Raw genomic sequence first — 26,533 nt, 5'->3', positions numbered from 1 at the left:
GGATTTCTGGTGCCAAGTTTATACTCTGACTTTTTGTTTTAATAATACGCTTTATTTCTTTAGAGCAGTTTCAGGTTTACAGCAGAATTGAGCAGAAAATACAGATATACTCTGACTTTCTATTGTGTGACTCTAGAATTTTCTTCTAGAGGAGCAGACCCATACTTCATACTGCCTACCTAGCAGACTCACAGGCGTTTTAAACCCAAGACCAAAAGGAACGTATTATTTCTGATCCCTAAATCTCAAGCTTGCTCCTTATTTATATGCCCTGTTTGGTTATTAACTCCACTGTTCATCCATTTGCCCCAAATAGATATCTAAGCTTCATCTGCCACTATCCTCCCTTACCACTAAGAATCTACCCCTCTCTTTCAAAACCAATGTAGGTTTGTCGCTATAGACTGAATATTTGTGTCTCCCTAAAATATGATGGTATTAGGAGGTGGAGACTTTGGGAGGTGATTATGTCGTGAGAGCAGATGGAATTAATGGATCTAAAAGAGAGGCCAGAAAGTACCTTGCCCTCCCGCCAAGTGATGGCCACCAAAAAGATGGCCATCTGTGAACCAGGATGCAGGTTCTTACCAGACACCAAATATTTCAGCCACCAGATTTATGAGAACTAAATATTGTTTATAAGTCACCAAGTCTGGAATTTTTGGTTATAGCAGCCCAAGCAGACAGAGACAGAAATTGGTACTGAGAAGCAGGGGTTCTGCTGTAGTAAGTAACTGAAAATGTGGAAGTGGCTTTGGAACTGGGTTAAGGGGTAGAGGCTGGAAGAGTCTTGAGGTTCATGCTAGAAAAAGGCCACATTGTCATGAACAAACAGCCCATTAAGGGCAATTCTGATGAGAACCCAGAAAGAAAAGAGCAGAACTATAGAGAAAGCTTCAGTCTTCTTGGAGAGTACCTAAGTAATCTTGAGCAGAATCTTGGTAGGAATGTGGACAGTGTGAAGGCAGTCTGATGAGATATCAGGTGGAAGTGAGAAGCACGGTATCAAACAATGGAGAAAAAGCAATCGTTGTTATGAAGTTGCGAAGAACTTAGCTGAATTGTGCTCATGCCTAGTGTTCTGTGGAAGGGAGAACTGATGAGTAAACAAAGTGGATATTTGGCAGAGAAAATGTCTAAGCAAGGTGTTGAAGGTCCAACTTAGCATCCCTTGACTAAGTGAAGTAAGTTCTCTTGGCTTACAGTAACATGTGAGAAGAGAGAAAAGACTCAAAGACAGAACTGTTTCATCAGAAAGGAAGCAGAACTTAAAATACTTGGGAAAGTCTCAGCCTATCCATATTGGGAAGAATGAGCTGCTGTTTGGGAAAGACCATGAAAGGTGTGGCCAAGTAAGCACATTAAGGAGCTGATCGGCGGCCATTTCCGCTGAAGCTAGGTGGCATTGTTTAAGAGCCTGGAAGAGCGAGGGCAACTCAGAGACCATCAGGGCTGCCACCCACATCACGCAATGCAGAGAAAGGCCTGGAGGACAGGATGATTTCAAAGGAGGGGCCACAGGCACTTGTGGGTCTTTAATACATGCTGCCCAGCCTTGCCTCAAGGCTTCTGCTCCCCACATTCGTGCCAAGATCCTTGACTGCCCCAGGTATGTTCCAGTGGGTTCTTCTGCAGCATCTACCCATCAGCAGACTTTGCTGCCATGCCTGGGTGCTGTCTCTGACCAAGCACAAAGTGCACAGCCACGACAGCATAGCTACTGCCACCTAGGTTTCCTGGCTTGGGACACAGGCAGAGAATCCCTGCAGGGGCAGAGTCACCACAGAGGGTGCCTGCTGGGGCATGGCCCACTGGGGCTGTAGGCCAGGGCTGACCCAGACCAGTAAAACCCAGGTGAGCCACAGGCACCTGACTCTTACCTGTGTGGGCTGCCCAAAGCCACAGAGGCAAGGCCAACTATAGCCGAGGGGCCCAGCCCCTACCTGGCAAAACTGTGGGGCTGGGACTCACCCCAGTGGGCCTAGAAGGGGTCTGCAACCCCCGTAGGCCTAGGGGGCAGAGCGCAGAGCCAGACAAGACTATTATCCAGCATTAGTGTTTAGACTCACTCGGGACCGGACGCTCCTTTCTTTCTTACTTCTCCCTGTGGAGGGGGAGTGTCAGGCCTGTGCCTGTCCCTCCATTGTATTTTGGAAACACATAGCACGTTTGACTTCACAGGTTCACAGTGGGAAGGGAGTTGGCCTCAGGATGAATCCTCCCTTCAGTCTCACTCATATCTAATTTAGGTAATACTTAGACATAACTTTGGATTTTTGAGTTGACGCTGGAAGGAGTTAAGACCTTTGGGAGTTGTTGGGAATGGGATGAATGTATTTTTCATGTGAAAGGAACGTGAATTTTGGGGGCCAGATGGAATGCTGTAGAGTGAATATTTGTGTCGCCTCAAATTCATATCGAAACCTAACCCCCAATGTGATGGTATTAGGAGGTGGGGCCTTTGGGTGGTGATTAATTCATAAAGACAGCCTTTATGAACGGGATCAGCATCCTTATAAGAGAGGTTCCAGAGTGGTGGTACTCTTATTATCCCCAGATAATAATAATATCCAGAGTGGTTAACTTTTTTGCCTAGTAAAAAGTGGTAGAGCTGTCTGACTGGAAATTGTCTATAACCATTCAAAACTATGGCCTTAAGTGAATGAGTAAATAAACTAACGTACAGCCTCAACTTACGGCCGTGTAATTTTGAATAGATGTTCAATGTTTTCTATTTTCCAAAATGTAACTTTTACCTTTTCTTCCGACTTCTCTAGTTTAATATGTTAGCTAAGTTATGAAATAAAAAAGTTAGAAACAGAAGTTGAGCAAAGCAAGTGTATTTAGCACAGCTTTGCATTTGTCAATATCTTTACACACTGAAGTGTCGACAACTTAGGCGTGATTTTATAGGGACCCCTTCAAATACTCCACCACTTTCCTTACTCCTCTCTTCTCTCTTTCTCCTCTTCATTTGCACTTTCTGTATGTGACAATTTTGAAAACCAATGTGTTGGAGAAAAGGTAATAGAAATAATGAGAATCTGGTTTGAAAAGAGTAAGTATTTTATAATCTGTAGTATAAATTCCATTAGCCTAGATAAACTGTGTCCAATCTAAAATACCAAGAGGTTTAAGTTAGACACAATTGAAAATGAGTATCAGTATTTAAGTAATAATGACATTTTCTTAGTGTTAATTTATCTTCTCAGTATTATCCACTGTGAGACCCAACTTCCTAAGAAAATCTGAAAACTTTATCTACCATTTCAAAGTAATCTTTTAATCCCCTTAACATTTTATAATAGGCTATCATAATGGATTTTGCTAAGCTTTCCACTGATGTGGTGCCAAGTAAACTTAGAGTGCTTTCTGCTTTAGAGCAGACCAGTGATTGCAAGATGGACAGAATCCTAGGCAGTTAAGTGGCAGATAGTCGTCACGTTCTGCTTTCTTTTATGTCTCTTATACTTTAGTTATTTGTGTTATTAGTATTCTCTTCAAGATGTCATTTCTCTTTAGAAATATTTTAAGTGACTTCATTTTGTGAGGAATAATCTAGATAATATAATCTATAAACCCATTTAGTTAAATATGTCTGTAATATAGTGAAATTAAATGGAGAACTGAAGGGCCCCTCGTGAAACACTCTGAGTTGTGGTTCCTCCCACCTTTCCAGCAGGAGGCTTCATGTCCCATTCAGGACGTATGACCTGCTTATATAGAGACTGAGTGAGATTTCTAGTGTCAATTTGTTCTCAAATATCAGTAAGACCTATTTCTCTTATTAAATAATAAATAGAAGTAGAAGATTCTTGAACCAATTTGTAATGGAGAACCTCACCATTTCGAGGACTGTACCCCAACTCCTTATCCTCAGCTTTGTTGTCCACACAGACTCCCAATACCTGCCTTAGATTTAGAATCCCCCTCATCCCTCTTTACATTTGGTTTTTGAATTGGTAGCCCTTCACCCAGTGGCCAGCATTATCTCGCCTTCCTAATACACTGTTTGCATCTCACGTGGGGGCTTGTGGAGGATGAGTGATGGTGTGATGGTGTCTTGGAACATACAACCAGAGGAAAGCCTTGACAGAGATAACCTTAATTTCTTGCATTTTTGATGGCCAGATTTACGCTTCAGTCTTGTCAAAGTCACAACAAGATAAAGATGTCTGATATTACTACTACTGTTTTATATTTTCCTGGAAGTAATTAAAAGTAAAGAAAACAAAATACAAAGGACATTAGCAAGACAGCTGAATATGAGGCTTCAGACTTTTCTTCTTCCTACAGGTGCACGGAATAAACAGCTACATGCAGATCAGTTCCCTTGGAGAGAAATATAGAAACAAGTTGAGTGAATTCTGCATGTAGGATGACTGAGAAAATACCCACATTGAAATGAGTAGGAAAAGCATTGATGCCATAAAACTCCATAGTAGCTCCTTACATTCAGGAAGGAGCCCCCAGCTGCCTGAGGAGCAAAGAGGTGGGACCACAGAGCTCCTCAACTTTCATGGCTGCTACCCAGGGGACTGGCTTCCAAATCACCTCGCTCTGAGAGCCAGTGGGAATGAGCATTTGTGAGTCCCCAGGACCACATTGAACAGATAGGTGGTTCTGCACAGAAGTGCAGGCACTTACCATGGCCATCCCCCTGGGCTCAACACGGAGGGAGCAGGCTAAAACACAAGGTTACCAGTTTCTCCCTGGAAGGGGTTTACCTGCGTACTTTCCTAGCTGCTGCCCAAGGGTTGCGCTTCTGACCAGCCTGCATCTGGAAGCTGCTTGTGTTCCTCAGGGAGCCTGAAAGGGCTTGTGGGCACTTCCATCGCCTTCGCTCCCCACACTCACTCCAGTGATAAAAGCAAATGTTCATCTTCTTTCTGGAAGGAGCTACTCTGTATATCTAGCACCCCAACTTTTATGGCTCCCAAGTCTTAGAGAACCAAAAGGGCTCGAAACTCTCAAGTCTGCATTCACCACAGAAGACAAATAGGTGATGTCTGATGTATGTGTGACCAGCACAGAGGGAGCAGGCAAAAACACAAGACTCCCCTGTTTCCCCTAGAAGGGATTTGACTGCATACTTTTTCAGCTGCTGCCTAATGGTTCTAATTAGCCTGCATCTGAGAACTAATAGGGCACACAATTAGTAGTCCCATGGGACCCTGAATGGCCATGTGGAAATAAATGTTCCATGTCTTCTCCCCCTGGCTTGCCCCAGTGAAAAAATCAGGGGAGATAAGTGATTTACGTGCCAGATAATTCAAAATCATTATAAAGCTGCTCACCAAGGTCAGGGGAGCAATGCAGGAGCACTGTAAGAATTTCAACAGAAGAAGGAAATGTAAAAATTCTATAAAGAAATCATATATGTACTAAAAATTCAAACGAAATATTCAACAACAGACTAGATCAAACAGAAGAAAAGATCAATGAATTTGAAGATAGCTCACTGGACTCAAACAATCAGAGGAGCACAAAGAACAAAAAAGAGTGAAGATAGGGAGGGGGATGATATGTTCAAAATTCTAAAAGAACTCATAAAAGAAAGAAAACTGCCAACCAAGAATACTCTTTCTGGAAAAGTTGTCTTTCAGAATTGAAGGAAGGATAAAGATACTCTGAAACAAACAAAAACTGAAGGGGTTCATCATCACTAAACCTGCCTTACAAGAAATACTAAAAGGAGTTCCTTAAGCTGAAATGAAATACTCTATTACATGCTTAAAAAATTAAGAGGGTATATGTCATGTTAAGTATTCTTACCACAATATAATAAAATTAATAAAGTTTAAAAAAAAGATTGAGTATGAATTAACTAAGCATCAACTCAAGAAGAGAAAGACCAACAAAGAATGCCCAAAGAAAGTAGAAGGAAGGAAAGAATAAAGTGCAGCTATTAATATAGATAGAATTGAAAAAATAAATAAGAAGACCGAACTCAATAATAAAGAAATAAAAATTTAAAAATAAAAATAGAATAAAAATTGTTTAAATTTGAAAATAAAAAAAGTTGAAATTACAAAAATTAAATAAAAATGAATAAATAAGAAGACTGAAACTCTGGTTGTTTACAAAACTCTGACAAGATAAATGAACTGAAAAAAATGGTATAAACAAATTCAGAGTGAAAGAAACATAATGACAGGTACAGTAGTTACCCTGGAATTTTTTTTTTTTTTGTATTCTCAAAGAAACCTTTATTGTTTGCAAATTTAAAATTCATTACAAGAAAAATTCTCAGTTTGTTTCGTGACAGATTGGAGAAAATAAGCAAATATTTGTATTTGTGCAAATCTTGTAGAGAATGCTTTCTACATGATTCATAAGTTTCTATCAGTTTTACTAATTTATGGTTTTTTAAACAATATTTTTAATTTTTCAGTTTTTTAGTTATGAGAGATTTCCAGTATAGAGAAAAAATGAAATACCTATGTACTCACTGCATGGACTTAGCAGATAGTAACATTTTGTTCTGTTTGCTTCTGGTTGCTTAATTTTTTTGATTGAAATATAATTGACTTATTATATTAGCTTCAAGTGTACAACATAGTGATTCAATATTTTTATAGATTATACTCCATTTAAAGTTACTATAAAATACTAGCCATATTCCCTGTGCTGTACATGTACAATCTATCCTTGTAGGTTATTTATTTTATACATAGTAGTTTGTGCCCCTTTAGAATTCTTAAATGTTTGACAAAATTAGAAATTCCTTCCTTAAGCAAACTTACCAATAAAGGAGGATATTCTATATCTCATTTTATGAGACCATTTTAATCTTGATATCAAAACCAGAAAAAGACAAAAGGGGAAATGAAAGTAATAGACCAATCTCACCTATAAACACATATATGAACAAATCTCATAATTGTTAATAAACTGAATGCAGTAATGTATGTTAAAGAAAAAAATCTTGTGACATGGCCATATAGGGTTTACTCAGAGTGCAAGTGGGTTTATCATTAATAAATTCATTAACACAACTTACCTGATTCACAGATTTAAAAAGAAAAATCTTATATTCACCTCAGTCTTCAGAAAAGCATTTGATAAAATTCAACACCACTTCATGTTTAACGCCCCCCCCCAAAAAAATACTCTTAGTAAACTGGTAATTGAAGGAAAACAACTTTTTATTATCTTTTAATGGTTTCTACAAAAAACATGCATATATATTTGACTTTATTGTCAAATAGTGGAATCACTGTCTTTAAAATTAGGAAAAAAAAAGTCCACTATCATGGCTTCCATATTATACATGTCCTAGCCAGCATTAGTAAAGAAGACATAAGGATTGGAAATAAAAACAAAAAAGCTGTTACACACACACACACACACGATGAAGTTACACCAAATGTGAAGTGAAATGAAAAACAGTGCCTTGCCCAGGGATGTACAGCTGGTGATTAGTGGAGCCAGGAATTCACATGTAATTTGGCTCTGAATTCTGGACTCAAAAATTTCTGCTCTACTGTCTAGTGACCCAAAGAGTAGAGAAAAAGACTTCACTTCAACTGCAATCTAAAATGCAGAGTTATTCCTCATGAATATCCTCACCAATTAAAGAATTAGCCAAATTTTAAAAAAATATATATCATTAGCAAAATTTTGTATTTGTCTTCCTGTTTTGTTCTTCCTGTTTTTAGATTTTTCCACTCCTTCAGTACGACAAACCGTGCACAGTGAATATTGTTGGTCTTGCAGTGTGTAGGTTAGTCTCTTTTACGTTTATTTTCTCTGGATACATTCACATGAGTGGGATTAATAGGTCAAAAATTGTGAACTATGCCTGTTGGAATACATTGGCAAGTTTTTTTCTAAAGCACTTTGTAGTGACCATGGGAAAGTATGTGATAAGTGAGTTTCTAAATATATAATTAACTCAGAATTAAGAGCTGCTTCAAATGGCGCTTCTACTTGAATAGTAGTGTTCTACTAATTTATTAATATGGTATCTCTAAGTCTTTTTTGAAAAATAGGTTTTGTATTGCAAAGTGAGTTGCTAATAATTAGTTTTACTTGTATTTCAGTTATATTAATTATTTTTAGTATGCACATTATTCTTCTTGAAGCTAGTAGTTTGGGACTTAATCGTGTAATTCTAACTTTTTTATGTGTTTAAAATTTTCATAATAAAAAAGCTCTGGGAAGTTTTTACTCATATCACTTGAATTAATGGATAAAAGACCCCAAACTATATAAGCAAAAGATTACTTTAATTTTTAACAATAAATTCCAAATTTTCGTATGGTGAAATACTTTGCTTCATTTTATATCCATCATATAGCCAGCAGGCAGTACAGTCTCGTGGGTAAGATCACAGAATTTGTGGGGGAGGGAAACCTGCCTGCATTTAAATCCCAACTTTACCATATACTAGACCTGGAACCTTAAACAAATTACTTTTCGTAGCTTTCCTTTTCCCCCTAAAAGTGGTCATATGAAGGTTGTGAAGACTATGTAAGCTGTGTGCATAAAGCACTTAGAATAATGTCTGCCTCATAGCACTGAATGAGATTTCATTTTTATTACAGCAAAAGTATTGGATATCTACCAGCTTTGTACTAATAATAGTACAATAGGTATTATAATTAACTTCTACTATTCTTCTACTATATCAGACTTTTCTTCTTTTTAATTTTGGAGTATTTGTGACCAGAGTGATTGAGGCTTCTATTTTGTTCTTTTGTTTCTGGGTAGGTGGAAACGTAACACGTTCAACGAGTGTAGTCTTTACAGGATAGAGAGGGGGTAGTCAAGGTATGGGGGAGCTTATCGGGAAGGGACCGAAGCCGGGTCACCTTTCAGGGGCCTGGAAAGAAGTGTTTGTTCTTGGTTTCTCAGCACGATGCGGTTCGAGATTCTCCCAGGGCTTGCCGTCATGGCCGCTTGCTTGTTCATCCCGGGAGTGGCCACTGCGCGCGTCCACAGGTTCAGTAACGGGGCAAGGGAAAAAGGATTGCCCGTTATCCGTATCAGAGGAGTCTGATGGAAAGAGATAGGTGCATCTCTGGAGTTAATCATTACTATGTGTCAAAGGGTTTGGAGAACATTGATTAACAGGGCACTTTCCTGATGAAAAATAACTCAGTTATTTTTGCTAGAAGGTTATACAGTGTATTGTGTAGCATACAGTATATTATGTAGTGCATAATAAAAAGAAAAAAGAAAAATCATAAAAAAAAGATATTGCGGGTTAGGGTATAGCTAGTGGTAGAGTGCACACTTAGCATGCATGAGGTCCTGAGTTCAATCCCCAGTCCCTCCATTAAAAAGATAAATAAATAAATAAACCTAATTACCTCCCCTCTAAACAAATTTTTAAAAATTAAAAGAAGAAGGTATCAAAGAGCTATTTCTCAGAATTTGGCTGGAACTTTTTCTCCTTACACTCTCAAATCCTTATTCTTTTTTTGTTTTGCTTTGTTTTAACTGAAGTATAGTTAATTACAATGTGTCAGTCTGGTGTACAGCACAATGTCCCAGTCATGCATATACATACATATATTCGTTTTCCTATTTTTCAAATCTTTATTCTTTTATTTTCCTCTGATTTATTTTCCAGATTGAATGCATTTATGGAAAAAGAAAAAGAAAAATTAGATAGTAAGATAATAGTAGAAGAGTGTAATACTGCAATGGAGTCCTCCATGGAAAACAAGATGTATGTAAACAAAGTGTGGGTTCAGTGTGAGAATGAAAGTTGTTTGAAATGGAGATTGTTGTCAAGTGAGGATGCAGCCAGAGTTGACCACAGTGAACCGTGGTACTGCTTCATGAACACCGACTCAAGGTATAATAAGTGCTCTGTTTCTGAAGAAGACTTTCCCGAAGAGTCCCAGCTTCATGAGAGTGGATTTAAGATCGTCTATTCACAGCTCCCACTTGGAAGCCTGGTTTTGGTCAAATTACAGAATTGGCCAAGGTAAGGTTTTTGTTGTTGTTTTATAGTAAACTGCTGAGAGATAGTCTTGCTAAAGTTTATTAATTTTCAAAACTTCTCAAAGATAACTTTTTCTCTTATTGTTTGGTGTGGTTTCTTATTTAGTGTTTTCTGATCTCGCTTTTCTTTCCCTGATTTCTTTGGGTTTAATTTTTCTTTTTCTGGTTTCTTAAATTGGAAACTTAGATAACTGATTCAAATCTTTTTTCCTCCTGATACGGGCAATTAAAGCTATAAATTTTTAAGTACTACTTTAGCTAAGTCCCACAAATTTTCATATGTTGTATTTTATTACTATTCAGCTTGTGATTTCTTCTTTGGAATGAGTTATTAGAAGTGTGTTTTTAAATCACTAAATATCTGGAGTTTTAAAATATCTTATGGTTATTGATTTCTTATTTAAATCTATTGTAGTCAGTTTCATTGAATCTTATTTTATGGCTCAGCATGGCCTATCTTGAAAAAAAAAAGTGTATTCTGTAATTGTTGCCTAGATACCTAAAAGATTTGGTTTTTTTCTTTAGATTTTTGTATATTTACTATTGTATAGCTCAGTGTTTCCCGCTGAGTTGATTTTCCCAAGTATGTAGTGTATATTTTCAGCATAAGTTTTAAAGTCTTTTTATTTCAATTAAGTTTTTTTTAATTGAAGTACAGTCAGCTACAATGTGTCAGTTTCTGGTGTACAGCACAATGTCCCAGTCATGCATATATATACATATATTCATTTTCATATTCTTTTTCATTAAAGGTTATTACAAGATATTGGACATAGTTCCCTGTGCTGTAGAGTGCTATAGAGAAGAAACTTTTTTTTAAATCTATTTTTATATATAGTGGCTAACATTTGTAAATCTCAAACTCCCAAGTTTTTTTTTTTTTTAATTGTAAGCAGTTTATTCTGTTCATTGCTTTGATTTTATTTTGGGACTCCTATATTACTTATGATGGATCTTCTTTAGTTATCTTTGGTACTTTTTCTTCAACTGTTTTCATCTTTTCATTTTTTTAAATTCAAATATTTTTTCCCCTTTCAGCTTTTATTTTTCTAAAGGAACTACCAATAGAACTCATTTTTTTCTTGTGTTCCATCCAGTTTAGTCTTTATTGAAAACTGTAAAATTTCTTTCATGAGTTTTGCCACCTATCTTTTCAAATCTTCCTTTTCTCCCATCATCTTGTTTTCATTTATTTTCACCTTTTCTCCATGAAAAATGTAAGATGTTTGCTCTCATGGGGAGACTGATGGGCGTGTTCTAACACACACACAAGAGGCTTCAAGTCATTACCTAGATTTGTGCTCTTACTCTGTCATGTACTGTTGCTGGATAAATTGTGTTCCCTTAAAAGTCGTGAGTTAAACCTCTGACCTTAGAATGTGACTATATTTGGAGTAAGGGCCCTTAAAGAGATGATTAAGTTACAACAAGCCATTAGAGTGGGCCCTAATGCCAACTGACTGGTGTTTTTGTAAGAAGAGGAAATGTTGGGCACACAGAGAGACCCCAAGGATGCCTGTGCACAGAAGAGAGACCATGTGAAGTCGCCAAGAGGGCAGCCACCTGCAAGCCAAGGAGAGGCCACAAGAGAAACCAGCTCTGCTAACACATTGATCTTGGACTTCTAGCCTTTAAAACTGTGAGAAAAAATTTTCTGTTATTTAAGCCACCCAATCTGTGGCATTTTCCTATGGCAGTCTGAGCACACTACTACACTGAATATCTTTTCAGATGTGGAAATCTCTCAGATATGCACCTTTTGTTACTGAGAACTCTTGTAGGGATTAAATGTGAAATGTTCACACATATATACAGATACATATATAATTGACTTCTGTGTAATAATTAGGATGGGCATGAGGAGGAACTAGATAGTTATGTAAGAACAAATATTTTTAAAAGACATCAGTGTGAACACACATTTTTGAAGTTAGTTATGAAGGTATTTGTAGTCCCCTGTCATTTTTCATATCTCAAATGAACACTTTGGAAGCAGACCATTTGTATTTTCTAATGGAAGTTCTGAAGGTTCAGTTAACTCTACTTCAGGAAATGGATTTGAATCTTTTCATTGTATCTGAAATTTTATGTTAGAAATTTGATTAGGAATTTCTTTTGCAGTTTTGTGCTTGTAACTGCGGGTTAGGATTTGAAATACAAATGAAGAATATTCTACTCTAGTCCCTAAATTATTTCTAATCTCAGATTAGGACCGTCAGAATGCCCCCAAATACAGCTGTATCTCTGTTCTTGATTATTGGATAGAACGGAAAGCATTTGGCTACGTGCTCACATATATTCCTCTTTATGAACTAAGTACAGATGAACACAGACTTAAAATACAGACTAAGAAACTCAGATCCACAGCTGTATGGCTTATCCAGTACCACAAATACATAGAAAGATGCTAACAGAATAAATTTCAGTCATAGAGTATAAGGATAGAATTGATCTACTAAAGAAAAACAGCCAAACATCAGCTCTTAATTAGGAAATGTTAGAGAGGCTGAAATTTCAAGCGAAAAGACCAGTCAGCTGGCTACAGAGACACTTAGTAGTGTCGCATTACCGGGGTCCCTTCTTGTTAGCGCATGGCCTCACGACTAGCTTCGAAGGCTCAGAACCTCAATCTTGTCAACATCTCAGAGGTATTTTTTTCTCAGAAGAATTCACCCTCTCCAATAAAGCTAAAAAGCTAGAGAGGCTTATACAGAGTGAAGCAATGCCTATTTAATCTTTCTGTTTGTTTGTTTTAACTATTTTTATTGAGTTATAGTCATTTTACAATGTTGTGTCAAATTCCAGTGTAGAGCACAATTTTTCAGTTATACATGAACATACATATATTCATTGCCACATCTTTTTTCGCTGTGAGCTACCATAAGATCTTGTATATATTTCCCTGTGCTATACAGTATAATCTTGTTTATCTATTCTACATTTTGAAATCCCAGTCTGTCCCTTTCCATCCCTCTCCCCTTTGGCAACCACAAGTTTGTATTCTATGTCTATGAGTCTGTTTCTGTCTTGTATTTATGCTTTGGTTTTTTTTTTAGATTCCACATATGAGCGATCTCATATGGTAGTTTTCTTTCCCTTTCTGGCTTACTTCACTTAGAATGACATTCTCCAGGAAAATCTGTGTTGCTGCAAATGGCGTTATGTTGTCGTTTTTTATGGATGAATAGTATTCCATTGTATAAATATACCACAACTTCTTTATCCAGTCATCTGTTGATAGACATTTAGTCTGCTACCATGTTTTGGCTATTGTAAATATTGCTGCTATGAACATTGGGGTGCAGGTGTCATTTTGAAGTAGGGTTCCTTCTGGATATATGCTCAGGAGTGGGATTCCTGGGTCATAGGGTAAGTCTATTCCTAGTCTTTTGAGGAATCTCCATACTGTTTTCCACAGTGGCTGCACCAAACTGCATTCCCACCAGCAGTGCAGGAGGGTTCCCCAATGATCAATTACATTGTATTGGGCTAGAAAGAGCACAGATATTCAAAGTTAAAATAACAGTGCGTATCCCACGTAGTATAAGAAAAGGCATTGGTAAGGAGAAACGGGGTTCTATATAGGGCAACTGCCTTGGGCATGTTTACACAGACATTTTACAAAGATTTCTCATAAATATGAAAATTAATTTATAGAAAATATATGCACATTCTAAATACTGTAGTCTGAACAGTTTAGTAATTAAATATGCCTGTAAGTTAACCAATCCATGATACTTTTTAGATATAGTATATATGCTTAAAAATTGAGATTTCTACTAGACCCTTTCAACATTATAAAATTTTATTTGATTACTTCTCACTTGCATTCTTCTGCCTATGGATTTATGTTCTTATAATGCGTGTGTATGTGTGCGAGTGGGAAATTTCCTCTCCCCATCAGCCCCTGCAGTTAGGTATACAGCAAGGAGATTCCTTGGCAAATATAACATGAAGTTAGTGATAATTCCAACTCATCCATTTTGTTTCCCAGCAATTAGAAATGAGGCCCAAGTAAAATATTTGCTGTCTTCTTGAACATCTAGATCACAATTTGAAAATAAAAGTTATGTACTTCTCATTGGGTACAAATACCTGGCAACAGATACCGTGCTTAAGCTTCACCTTCGACTGAAGGCAATGGCTATCTTATTAAAGATCATATCCACTGGAGAAGGAATGTGTGAGATTTTTTTGTGATGTTTTCAATTCCTTTGAAGTTTCTTGTCCTGCAAGTGGATTTCAACACCTGGTGTCTATTTGACCTTGTTGAATTTTACATTTTACCGTCCACCACCCGCCAGTTCTGAGACTGACCTTACACTGTCCTTGTATTTCTGATCCCCTTCTTTTGGGTGGCCTGCTCTCACTTTTCCTGTCCACCTTTAAGTCCCCAGACAACACTTACAGAATTTCTCCTCAATATGAAAGTGAAAAATCGAGAAGTAGAATGTTCAATGCACTATCATCTCTGACAGTTTTGGAACTCAAATTGAGGTCAGAGGGAGGGCAAAAAATGGACTTCAACTTCTTTCTTCAATCACAGCAAGTCAGAGATGATGGATGTAGCAGGTGGGGGAAGTAATTACGCTTTCCGCATCTGTTGCCTCCACTCAGCTTTTCTTGCAGTTTGCTACATTCTGATTTAGCTGAGATGTGTGGATTAGGAGTTAGAATTTCTTTGCACCACCTGAAAATGCCCCAGTTATTTGGACATTTGGTAATACTTTCCATAATTCATATTTAAATCAGCATGTAGTATTTTCTTTAATATAATGTTTTAAATAATGAACAGGAGGTTTTTTTCTTCTGTTGGCTTCTACTTCTTTTTAGGTGTCATCTCTTCTTATTTATATTTAATAGATTTAAATTGAGTACTCTTGGGCCCAATAGGGTTGACTTAAAAAATAGTTGTATCAGAATTTATGTCAGAACAGTAGTGGCTCATCTTACACATAATAACTGCAAAATATTTCGTTCTTTCGTGTGTTAAGTGTTAGAAAAGCTGTTAGAAAAGACTGTTTTACACCGAATGGAATAGGTGCTACTTATAATTTGGTATTGGTTGGCAGTGAGCCTTTTTTAAATTGCTGTGAGATCCAAATCACCTGGTATTAAACGTGAGCTCCTTACATTTTATAATGAGTTTAAACACATGATAATGTAACAGTCACATTTTCGTTGCTTTTAAAATAGCCATTGATCATGTTGAAGGACCCACTTGTTCCTCAACTTTTGATAAGGTGGGGGGTCTCCGCTATAGTTACCGCTCATTCTTAGTCATTTATCTGCCTGTTGAAGTCTTCTTCTTTTGAGTGGGTTCCTTCAGAAATGTAGGTTTCCACTGTAAGTTTAAAAGATAAACTGCCCCAAGTTTAACTCTTAAGCGCAGCTCAGAGTCGCCAAATAGCAATAAGATACTGTGACATGAACCTGATAATAACCAGATGGTCTTCATTTAGGTCCTAAATTTTCACTTGACTTTCCATTATCATTTCCAGTTCTTCCAAATATCAGGCTGCTTTGGGTTCCAGATAGTCTGACTCAATTTTTAATTTTCTAGCCCTTCCTTTTCCATGATCCGGGGCTAGCAGTCAGCCAGCCCCCCATGTCTCCTTCCCAGCTCAGTGACCCAAGAGCTACAGGATGCTGCCCAGCATTCAGAGAGCAGGTGCCTGCTCCATTCCAACACCTCACCCACCCAGTGACTGGGGCCCCCAAGTCACCACCTGCTGACAGCTGTCCTTGGGACTCAACTTCCTGGAATCTGTTTTTTTACATTAATAATAGTAAGCATGAAATATTTCCCTTAGTTTACATTGTTTTATCAATTTATATCTGTAAAGTCTTTTTATGGTTGGTTATGGAAGATACATTTCTATATTTATGACTTTATAACTGTAATATAATTTTAATATCAAGGATAATTTAGCAGAAGATTAAGAAGCTAGAGTCCTCAAATCCAGGCCATTTATAGATTTTGTATCTTTGTGATTTCAGATTTTTTATGACATGATTTACAGCTTCCTTTACATTTTAAAATTATCTAAGTATCTAATTTATCTAGTTTCTAAATAATTATCTAAATGAGGAAAAAACTTTCTATCATTCTTTCTACTTTTCACTTGTACCAATTATCTTACTTGATACATGATTGTACTAGTTTGCTAGGGCTGCCACAGACTGAGTGCCTTAAAATAGCAGAAATTTCTTTTCTCACAGTTCTGGGGGCTAAAAGTCTGATGTAAGGTGTCAGCAGGGTTGACCTCTGAAGTCTCTCCTTGGCCTGTGGGTGGTCGCTCTTTCTGTGCCTTCTCGTGGTCTTCCCTCTGTGTGTGTCTGGGTCCTAATCTTCTCTTTTTATAGGAAAACTAGTCATGTTGGATCAGGGCCCACCTTTTAACTTAGTTACTTCCGTAAAGACCCTCTCTCCAAATACAGTCACATTCTGAGGCACTGGGGCTCGGGACTTCGACATGTGACTTTGGACAGGGGTGGGGCTTGGTGGGATGACACAATTCAGACCATAATGATGGCACTTTGCAGTATTGCAATTTGCCAGGAAATGTATGTGCATAAAGCACGGGTTCGTTTGAGCTCTGAAGCAGCACAGCGAGGAGCCAGAGTCACGCTGACGCCTGGTTACCCGCTCGAGGCTTCCTGTTGGGCTGAAGGCAGAGCTGGGGCCTGGATGCTTTATTTTGAACCCCACTATCTTTTTCGCTCTGTAGTGCTGCAAACTGAAGTAGAACTTGACAGTCGCACAGATTTTTGCATGTTTGAGTATATCAGATAGGCATATTTTGGATTGTGGGCTATAAAATTCAGTCAGTTCCCAGGGCCTTGGAGGAGGGCGCCCAGAGAGGGAAAATGCTTAATGTGTAAGAGGTTGCATTTTGGGTGCTTTAAATGTTTTGGAACTAGACAGAAGTGGTGTTTGCACAACATTGTGAATGTACTGAATGCCACCGAGATGTTCATTTCAAAAATGGTTAATTTCTAGATTGTGGATTTCACCTCAGTAAAGTATTTAAATAAATAAATAATGAAATGCCCCCCAAAATAAGAACTAAAAAAAAATAAAATTCAGTAAGATTTCTACTGTACATTCCTTAGTCCCAGCTTCCTGGTCTTATTTGCTGCCTTCCCTGCCTGCTTTCTCCTCTGCACAGTAGATCAGAGTCACGAAAGATTGGTAACAGGGCTAAAACTTAGTTGATGTATGTAGTATGTTTTTGCCAAATGGGAAAATGAAACATATCAAGGGATTTGTAGAGGTTTATGTCATGAAAGAACACACCCCTAAAGGATTTATGTTCAGTAAAGGATAAACCTTACTTCCAATACTGAGGATTTTTAGCGATTTGGTCATGGCCAGTGGGGCAGATTGGGTGGGGGTGGGAGGGTGGGGGGCGTTACAGAACTGCTGAGCGCTATTTCAACACTTTCCCCAGAGTCGTGACAATCTCCAGTGTCATCCTAGCCTAACCTACCAGTACCCCTTTGGCGGGCCTGGTTCATGAAACACTGGCTCTCTTCTGCCCTGTCAGAAGCCCTGTCCGTGGGTTAACATTTGCATAATTAATCATTCTGACTGGTAAGACTTGATTCGAGCCTGCCATGAATCTGATGAATCCTTTAGTCTCTTATCTTTCCTATTAGCAGTGCCTAAATGTCTCTCAGAGACCTTGGAAATCATTCTTTTGTCTAATAATTCTTTCTCCTCATATTTTATGAATATCTTAAGTATGTGACTATTTCAAAGCTTTCTGTATCTACAAAGATACAAATGATTACCTGCATCAATTGAATCTCCGACTTTAAAAAGATGAAACTATGAATATGTTTGAAATTCATGAAAAAGTTTTTAAAATTCAAAGGAGGAAATGTGAAATAAGATTGTGACATATATGTTAATGTCTGCCTTATTTGAAAACATCAAAATAATTAAAAATATTTTCTTTCGAAAGCTGGCCAGGAATACTTTGCCCTGATCCTTTTAAAGGGAAATACGTGACTCATGACCGGGATGGAAATGTTGAGCAGTATCACGTGGAATTCCTGGGTGACCCCCATTCACGGTCGTGGATCCAGGCATCGTTTGTTGGACATTACAGTATCACATTAGAGGTAGGTGCAGTAACATCAACGCCTTTGTTTTTAATGATGGCCATTTGTCTCAGATCCTCAAAGATACGTAATTACCTACTTTCATATTTATGTACACAAAATGGCATATATTATTTGTTTAAACTCAAATATTTGTATTTTTTATTTTATCGAATTATAGTCAGTTTATAAAGTTGTGTCAATTTCCAGTGTAGAGCACAATTTTTCAGTCATACATGAACATACATATATTCATTGTCACATTCTTTTTCACCATGAGCTACCACAAGATCTTGTGTATATTTCCCTGTGCTGTACAGTATGATCTTGTTTATCTGTTCTACATATGCCTGTCAGTATCTACAAATTTCGAACTCCCAGTCTGTCCCTTCCAACCCCCCTTCTCCCTCAAATATTTGTATTTTAAAGTAGCTTTTTTTAAAGGAAGTGTGGACATAAAAATACCCAGAGGATAGTTTTAAATTCTGTTTCTCTAATGGCAATATAGTATAAGTCAACTGAAGACTTAATTGCCTTTTGAAACACTTTTAAGGTTATCATTTGGTAATTTTTTAATTCTCTTGAGAAGTCTCTAAGTTGTAGCCCTAGCTCACAGGAAAAATTAATTATGGAATCAACCAGATTTTTCAAATTTCAAAGAGAATATTTCATTATACTAACTCCTTCAGTATTTTTGACTCTTTTTAAATTTTAAATCACACACTGCGATTAACGAGTAGGCTGAATTCTCAAGCTGGTGAGACTAAGTGAATTGGGCTCGTTTTCATGATTGGTTTAATTGTTGCACATTAATCCAGTTATCTGTGTCTGTACTCTAATACTGAAACTTCATCTGCAAACCATGCTTCTATTAGAAATGTGATTAAAAAGTAGATGTCAGAAATGTGAATGCCTTTGATTCAATTTGGATGATTTCTATTTTATAGTGAGAAGTATATATATATATATATATATATATATATATATATATATATATATATATATGAGAAAATATACAGACAGATGTATTACATTTAAGGCATGCCATTGAATCCACAGTGTGAGTAAACTGGTGGAAATTTGAGGCACTTTCCGGTGAACTTTTACTGTGTCTCTGGCATAAACAGTATCTTTGTTCCATTCAGCCTGAAGGCAGCTGGCAAGGAAGGCTCTTGCAGTAAAAATCTTTAGGTGTGGAATGACATGACTTACATTCGTCTCACGGTAGTTGTGAGCCAGTCACCTTCGTGGGAGGCACCTTCTCTGCTCTGCCACTTTGGATGTGCTCCTGCTGGCAACCACAGAAGACAGGAAGGCGTGCCCTCCCTTCTGTGCCCCTCCCCTCTTCTGAAAGATAGGGAAGCCGCCTAGCTTCTCGTGAAGCGGACCTCAGAATCTGATATTTGACAGTGTGATAAAGAGCAGGGCATTCTGCAGAAATCCTATTTAAATATGTATAAAAAAATCAAAGTGTATTTTTACATCATCTGAACTAGCGTTACTCTCAGGAGTTGAGTTCTGTCAGGATAAATTTGAGTAGTATGATTGCAGGGAGCCCACCATTCATTCCTGGGACAAGGGAAAAAATCTGATGCCAAACAAAAGTAAACTCAAGAATCAGAAGCCGTAAGTTTTCAACCTTCGGAAAGCATGAAAGCAGACTTAGAAATTCTTGCAAAGACCCGGGAATTCAGGGCTGCTTAAATTAAGCAGCCTCCTAAAGCAAGAATGAGGACAGAAAAAAATTAAGTGTATGTTTCACCCACTCCCCGACTGGCTGGGTGCTCTGGGTGGATGAGTCACTGGGTGCCCGCAGACTCAGCGCAGGCTCTCCTCCCTGCTGTCATGCGGGGTACTTGTCCCTTATTCTCTCCTCGTCCGTGTCTTCTTTACTTCCTCACTTGGAGCTGATATAATGGTGGCACGTTCTTCTGTGGGTCTCTTCATCCAAGGCTGCAATTTCTGCTCCCTTTTCCCTCACACTCAGCCGGCGCCCGCCAGACCGTCCTGCTGTGCTCCGGTTCCCTATTCCCAGCTGTGTCAGGCTCTCCACTTGCCAGGAGGGAGAGACTCACCCATGACGGGAGCCTCACTGCCCCAGTGAGAAATCAAGAAAGCAAAGAGGTCAACTCAGGAGATACTGGCAACCAAGATCGAAAGATGGTCCACAATGATACATACAGAAATTGTTTGAAAATGAATAATATCACACTGAGTCTAACCCAGGGATGGCTGAGATTTCTCTGTCCCTTGGAGATGGAGATAGTATTGACTTCAGCCTACAGTTCTATGCCTAGACTTCCCAGGAATTTAATCTCCTATAGTCCTCTCTGCACTGGAGCGCCTACATCCTCAAATGCTGTCTCTGCAGCGAACCACATTGATACAGGTATTCAGTTCACACCCCCACCCCACAGAAAAGATCACTTACACAAAAAGAATGTATAGGAGAGTGTAGACTTTAAAAATTTTTTTTGAGGTGGGAGAGTTTACTTATTTATTTATTTTTAGAGGAAGTACTGGGCATTGAATGCAGCACCTCTGTATGCTAAGCATGCGCTTTACCACTTGCCCTGTATCCTCCCCCCAGTGTAGACTTTCTTAAAGATTTTTGTAGAAGAGACGAAGGAGACACCCATTGTCTGAGCTGCTTTTCTAAAGGTAGACAAAGAAAGGTAGGCATGCATGGCTCTCACTGCTTAAGCTGACTTCATATATTATCTCAACATCATTTTCTCCTAATGTGAGCAAGCTTAGTTTAACAAGTGATTAAATAATATTTCAGGGTTTTCACTGACTATGGCTTATCTTTATTTTGCAGTATGTTTTACAGTGGGAGAGAAATAAGCTCTTCTAGAAAGACATTATATGCGGTTATGAGAAAATACGATATTTTTTAAGTTTTAAATTCTGAAAATGTTCATAGTTGTCTCTACTCTTTTGAGTAGTCGCCCTAGGTGATATATTTAGGGGACCCCCCGACGTAACTTACTTTATTGTTGAAAAGAAAACAGAGCTCTGTCACTGTCTATTCATACAGGTGATAGATAAGCTTTTCCCCAATAAATAAAATCACTCATAGATACTCTAGGATGTACTTTAGGAAAGTTGAAGGCAATATTTAGATTGCGTATTTGTAATTTATGGTAGTTCACTCATACATTTTACTTTCTTCACTTACTAGAAGGTCAGTGGTATAAAGAGCTGAAATTCCCTTCCCTCTTTTAAAGAAACCTTGATTCTCTTATGGTGTGTATTCAAAATAGATGTCACTCTGGTAATTACTCAGAGAAAATAGCCGTGGATATGTGCTGGGTAACTATTTTAAGAACTGATGGATGGAATACAATTCTTTCCCCAGTGAGCACAAATGTTGTTTTCTTTTATATTTAGTAGGTGCTGGTCTGCAGAACCCATTATTTGCAAGTTTCCTTTTTGTTTGATAGACTGCATGACTTGGTTTAGCATTTCTTAAGCCTGGCTTTGCATTCAAAGGCTTTACAAAACAGTAACAACAACAAAACGGCAACCGAAACAAAGCAGTGCCTGGGCTTCACTGGGCTCCACTCCACTGGATCCATTAAATCAGCTCTGGGAGGAGGGCCAGCCAGGCCTTAGTAGTTTTAAGTCCCTCAAATGAATCTCATATGCATCCCAGAGAGAGAGAACCACTGACCACATTTTCTCAACCTGAGGTGTCAGAGTTTTCTGGTTTTATCCCCTCTAGTGTAGGAACGCAGTGGTGGTGGCGGCTTCCTGTCTCACTTTGCTTTTCTCCTGATTCCTTTGTTAGTCGTTCACTTCCTTTCGCCTGGGAATGATGCTTGCTGCCCTGGGTTCACGTGTCTCACCCAGTGGTAACAGCCTCATTGAAAACAGCTTTCAAGTCATTCTTGTCATTCAGCAGTATACATAATCTATTGCTGATAAATTGCTGATGTATAATTTGAAACTTAATACTCCTAGTGTCTTTAAGTTGATCATCTATCTTACAGGTTACATAGAGTCATTTTAATTTTTATTAGAAATAGGTTATGTACTCCAATCAATGATTGCTTGGCCTACCCTTTTCTAGTTCTTTATATTGTGAAGAAAATGTTAGTTGTTCACTCATGATGCTATGATGCTCCTGTGGTAAAATTTAGGGGATTCTTTTGGTCCATGATGTGAATGGATTTTTTTGTTGTTGTTATATATTTTAATAGACTGCCCTCTACTGTATGTAGTATATCCCCGTAGATATACAGCCATTTCTTGGGGTACCAGATGTTGTTTGGGTATTTACCCATTGTAATATGAAGTTGCCTGTATTTTCCAGTGAGATGAGAAGGGAGCAATACCGTATTGCTAAACCTGAGCTCTGCAACTTCTGGAACTCTGCTTCCTAATTAGGGTGGTCGTGAGTGCTGTTCACCAAGTTTTTCCAGGTTTCTGCCTTCCTGTTATAAAGTAGAGCTGCATGTGTGGAGCTCTCGTGGTGGGGTGAGGCCGACGAGTTTCAGTGAATGATTAATATCTGAGCATGTGCCTGGGTCCAGAGCACCATCCTCCAGAGTCCTCTGCTCTGTGGCTCCATGACTGATAATGTTTGAATGTTGGTTCCCTACCCTGGATCACTCTTAGCAAAAGCCCGCGCTGCCAACGAATAACAGATATGCAGTATGAAGAAGACACAGGCCTCATGTTGAGCCCCTAGGATATTCTAACAGACACACTAATAATAGTGCAGAGGATGTCACCCTTCTTTGTAACCTGTATCTTCAGAAATACCATTCCTAAAGTTTCAGCACTCCTGAGAAGGCAGCCAAGTGACTGAAATCACATTACCCTCATTCCCCCAGTCTGTAAATAGAAATAACACAACTTGTTATCCTATAGTAATTTATCAAGTAAGTTGATTTCTTTTCTGTGCAACGATAAACATGGAGTAGAAATTACCAGCATTGATGATACATTGAATATAAATTTGTTCTGGTAAATATCCTCCAGCACAGAGCTCTGATGTCAGTGTGCACTGCCGTGACTCCAGTAACTCAACAAGCCCATAAACAGAAAACACGTAATTGAGTCCCTACCCCAGGCCAAGGGTTGGGTAGACAATATAATGATATAATAAATATCATATTTAAAGTCTTACAGAAACCCCATGAAGATAGACATCGTTATTTGACATACGGAAGAAACTGATATTCAGGCTACATGTCTAGTCCAAGGTCAGTCAGCTGCCAAGTGATGGGGCAATGATTGGAACCAAGATGTCTAACTATAGGGTCCGATTCTTTTCTATTTCTATACTGTGCCAGTTTACATATGCATAGGCAGTGGTCTGATTTACTGTTGAATGTTTTTCTACATTTGCGCCTCCTATGAAATGAGGAACGTTTTCACCTTTTAATTCTAATATACACGTTGAATGATGGCAGTTTCTGGTACGCTTGCTCTTTATTTGTTGCTCAGTGCTCCCCTTTGGAGGACTAGTGACAGGACTCTGATATTTTCAGATTACATTTGCAGTAGTCGTTTGACAGATGTGTCTGGATTAACATCTATTTGAGCAAGTGTTTTGCTTCCAAGATTTACGAGGCTCCAAATTCTAAGAATGTAGTCTTTAATAAGGTTTAGCAAATTAGCTTATAACTAGAGCATCAGGCAGTGTTCTGCTCTTAAGGTAATGAAGTGAAGCTGGATACAAATTGATTGAGCCAATTCTCAGTGGAAAATCACACTTGGAAAAAGAAAAGTGTATGTGTGTATATGTGTGTGTGTGTGTTTCTGCACCATGTTCCTGCTGGCAGATAATCTATACAGCTACCAAACTCTCAGTAGATTTTTATTATACCAATTCCATATTTTTTGTAAAATTTGCTGTAATTTTGGCATTATTGGGTTAAGAGCTTTTTGTTTGTTTGTTTGTTTGTTTTCTAAGCATCCTTTAGTTTTTGGTCTGAAAAAGTCTGAGGGAATTAGAACATGTCTCTGTAACTGTGAACAATTTGTGAATAACCTGTCAAGAAAACTTTTGTAGTAATGTATATTAGGAGAAAAATGAAGTTGTCATAGTGGTTAAAAGGCAGACTTCCAGAGCTAGGTTCTTTGGGTTTGCAGGTTGGCTGTGTTCCTGACTAGATGTCTGTCCTGAGGCAGACCACTTACCCCTTACAAATCCCACATGCCACATCTTAAAATGGAGATTATAACAGTATATGCCTCCTAAAGTTGTTACAGGCTTGACTGAGATTATGCACAGAAAGTATTTGGCATAGAGCTTGTCATGTAGTAGGCTCTTTTTTTTAATTGACGTGTAGTCAGTTAAAATGCGTCAGTTACAGTGTGTCAATTTCTGATGTCCAGCATCATGTTTCAGTCATACATATACACACGTATATTCCTTTTCATTCTAGGTTATTACAAGATATTGAAAATAGTTCCCTGTGCTGTACAGAAGGAACTTGCTGTTTATCTATTTTACATATAGTAGTTAGTATATGTAGTAGGCTCTTAATAAGCATTAGTTGACACTATCATTGTAAGTACACGTGAAATATACTGTTACATTACTTATTTCCTCCCTCTAGAAACCCATATCTACAGGAGGGAGTACCAAAAAAAACAAAAAAAAAACAAGAATGACAAGGTGGAGAGTAATATCTTTTCTTGTGACTAAGATTGTCTGTGAAAAATGACATGATTTTATTGAAGTATAGTATTGAAATACAGTCGGTTTATAATGTTGTGTTAGTTTCCGGTGTACAGCATAGTGATTCAGTTATATATGTATATTCCTTTCCATACTCTTTTTCATTATAGGCTATTACAAGGTATTGAATATAGTTCCCTGGGTTCTACAGTACGACCTTGCTGTTTATCTATTTTATATATGGTAGTTTGTATCTGTAAATCTCTGACTACCAATTTATCCCTCCACGTCCCCCCTGCCCCTGGTAACCATAAGTTTGTTTCCTATGTCTGTGAGTCTATTTCTGTTTTGTGAATAAGTCCATCTGTCTCATTTTTTTTAGATTCCACTTATAAGTGATATCCCATGGTATTTTTCTTTCTCTTTCTGGCTTCTCTTTGTATGACAATCTCCAGTTCCATCCATTTTGCTGCAAATGGCAAAAAAAGACATGATTGTAGTGTTGTTTTTTTTTTTAATCAACCAATACAGTGCTTTCGGAAATTGAGGGAAATAGAACTGAGTGATCACCTTATCCTTTGACTCTTCAGTCCGTGACTGAAAGTGGCCACTGCTGCTTTGCTTTTCTAGTTCAGTGTAAACAGAAGTGCTACGACCCCTTGAAAGCAGGAGATAGGTCAGAGCCTTCTTAATGTGACTCCTTGGTGAATGAATAGTCCCCAGGATCAGCCATGCCCCAAGAATACTTCAGATTTCTTTGATGGAATTGGAAGGAGACTAGGAAATAATATCTTTCATGTTTTTTTGCAGCTGAATAAAACCAGTTGTTTCCCTATCTCTATTCTGTTTTTTTTTAAATTCATTCACACTTATATATGCTGACTTCGCTGCTCCAAATAAATTCTTAAATTCACCTTTGTCATCTCCCAACTTCATCTCTTATGAATTTAGATAGCTTGAACTTGTACTGAAGTTAAAAGTCTAAATCCAAATAATATGACCAACTGTACTCAGTTTATAAAGGAAGGACCAGGTGGCTACCTTGCCCATCATCAAATGCATGAAAAATGTATTAAGCATGAACTGGATTTCTCATATCGACTCCTCAGTGCACCAGCAATCATCTTTCCAAAGAAATTCCAGTATGTAGCTTTCTCAGCTTTCCAGAAGAGCTTATTTTCTGTTAAAGAAACCAGAGTCAGATCACTGTTTTTAAGCCAAAATACAGGGCTCACTAAATTGCCTTCAGAGCCACATATCCCTTATGAGTAAGGCTGTCTTATAATGAGTCTGTATGTCGGGTTCTTAAATTAGTAAACAGTTGTGGAGTATCTTTTGGATACATTCTTCCATTAGGGAATGGTGAAGTCCAAAACTCACAGTCATAACTGAAATTCTACAATTGATATACTAACTTTTTTCTTTTCTTTTCATTAACTTCTTCATTTTTAAAAAAAAGGATCTTGTAACCCAGGGCCAGGAACAGTCTGTGACTCAGGCAAACCCTTAAACAATGCTGATTAAATTGACTTTGAAAATAAATTCCAGGGTTACCACTTCCTTACCATTTTGTTTCGATCACAGAATATGCACTGTGATTGTGTGACATATTTAACCGTCCTCTTCTCAGAGATCTCCCACCTGCTTGTATGATTCTATTTTTAAACAGAATCTGAGCATCTGTCTGTAATAAATACAGCCATTGTTTTCCCGTAAACATATATTCCATAAAAAACAAGCATATGTGGAGTCGAAAATAGCAACCACGTATGTTCACTATTAGATTCAGGTCTGCATATCTATTCAGACTCTTGCTTAAAATCCTTTAAG

The 26,533-nt window shown here is 37.9% G+C and overlaps 1 protein-coding gene and 1 pseudogene across 5 annotated transcripts in view; both read left to right on the top strand.

Moving 5' to 3' along the window:
• ZCWPW2 (zinc finger CW-type and PWWP domain containing 2) overlaps positions 1-26,533 on the top strand; it is a 115,268-nt gene that overhangs the window by 31,965 nt on the left and 56,770 nt on the right. For 3 of the 5 annotated variants that reach the window (XM_064496813.1, XM_031469800.2, XM_064496812.1), the window contains exons 2-3: positions 9,581-9,940; positions 17,928-18,087. In XM_064496813.1, coding sequence (XP_064352883.1) covers positions 9,594-9,940; positions 17,928-18,087 — 507 coding nt within the window. In that variant the 5' untranslated portion in view covers positions 9,581-9,593. Of the gene's footprint in view, positions 1-6,600; positions 7,727-9,580; positions 9,941-17,927; positions 18,088-26,533 lie in introns of those variants that run through there. The other 2 variants (XM_064496814.1, XR_010384967.1) reach the window with 2 other exon arrangements.
• LOC116158168 (NADH dehydrogenase [ubiquinone] 1 alpha subcomplex subunit 1-like) lies at positions 7,736-9,574 on the top strand (annotated as a pseudogene).

This window comes from Camelus dromedarius, chromosome 17 (assembly GCF_036321535.1).
Source record: "Camelus dromedarius isolate mCamDro1 chromosome 17, mCamDro1.pat, whole genome shotgun sequence".
In the NCBI taxonomy this organism is placed as follows: domain Eukaryota; kingdom Metazoa; phylum Chordata; class Mammalia; order Artiodactyla; family Camelidae; genus Camelus; species Camelus dromedarius.
The sequence above is the reverse complement of the archived record's forward strand: the minus strand, read 5'-3'. Positions and strand labels throughout refer to the sequence as shown.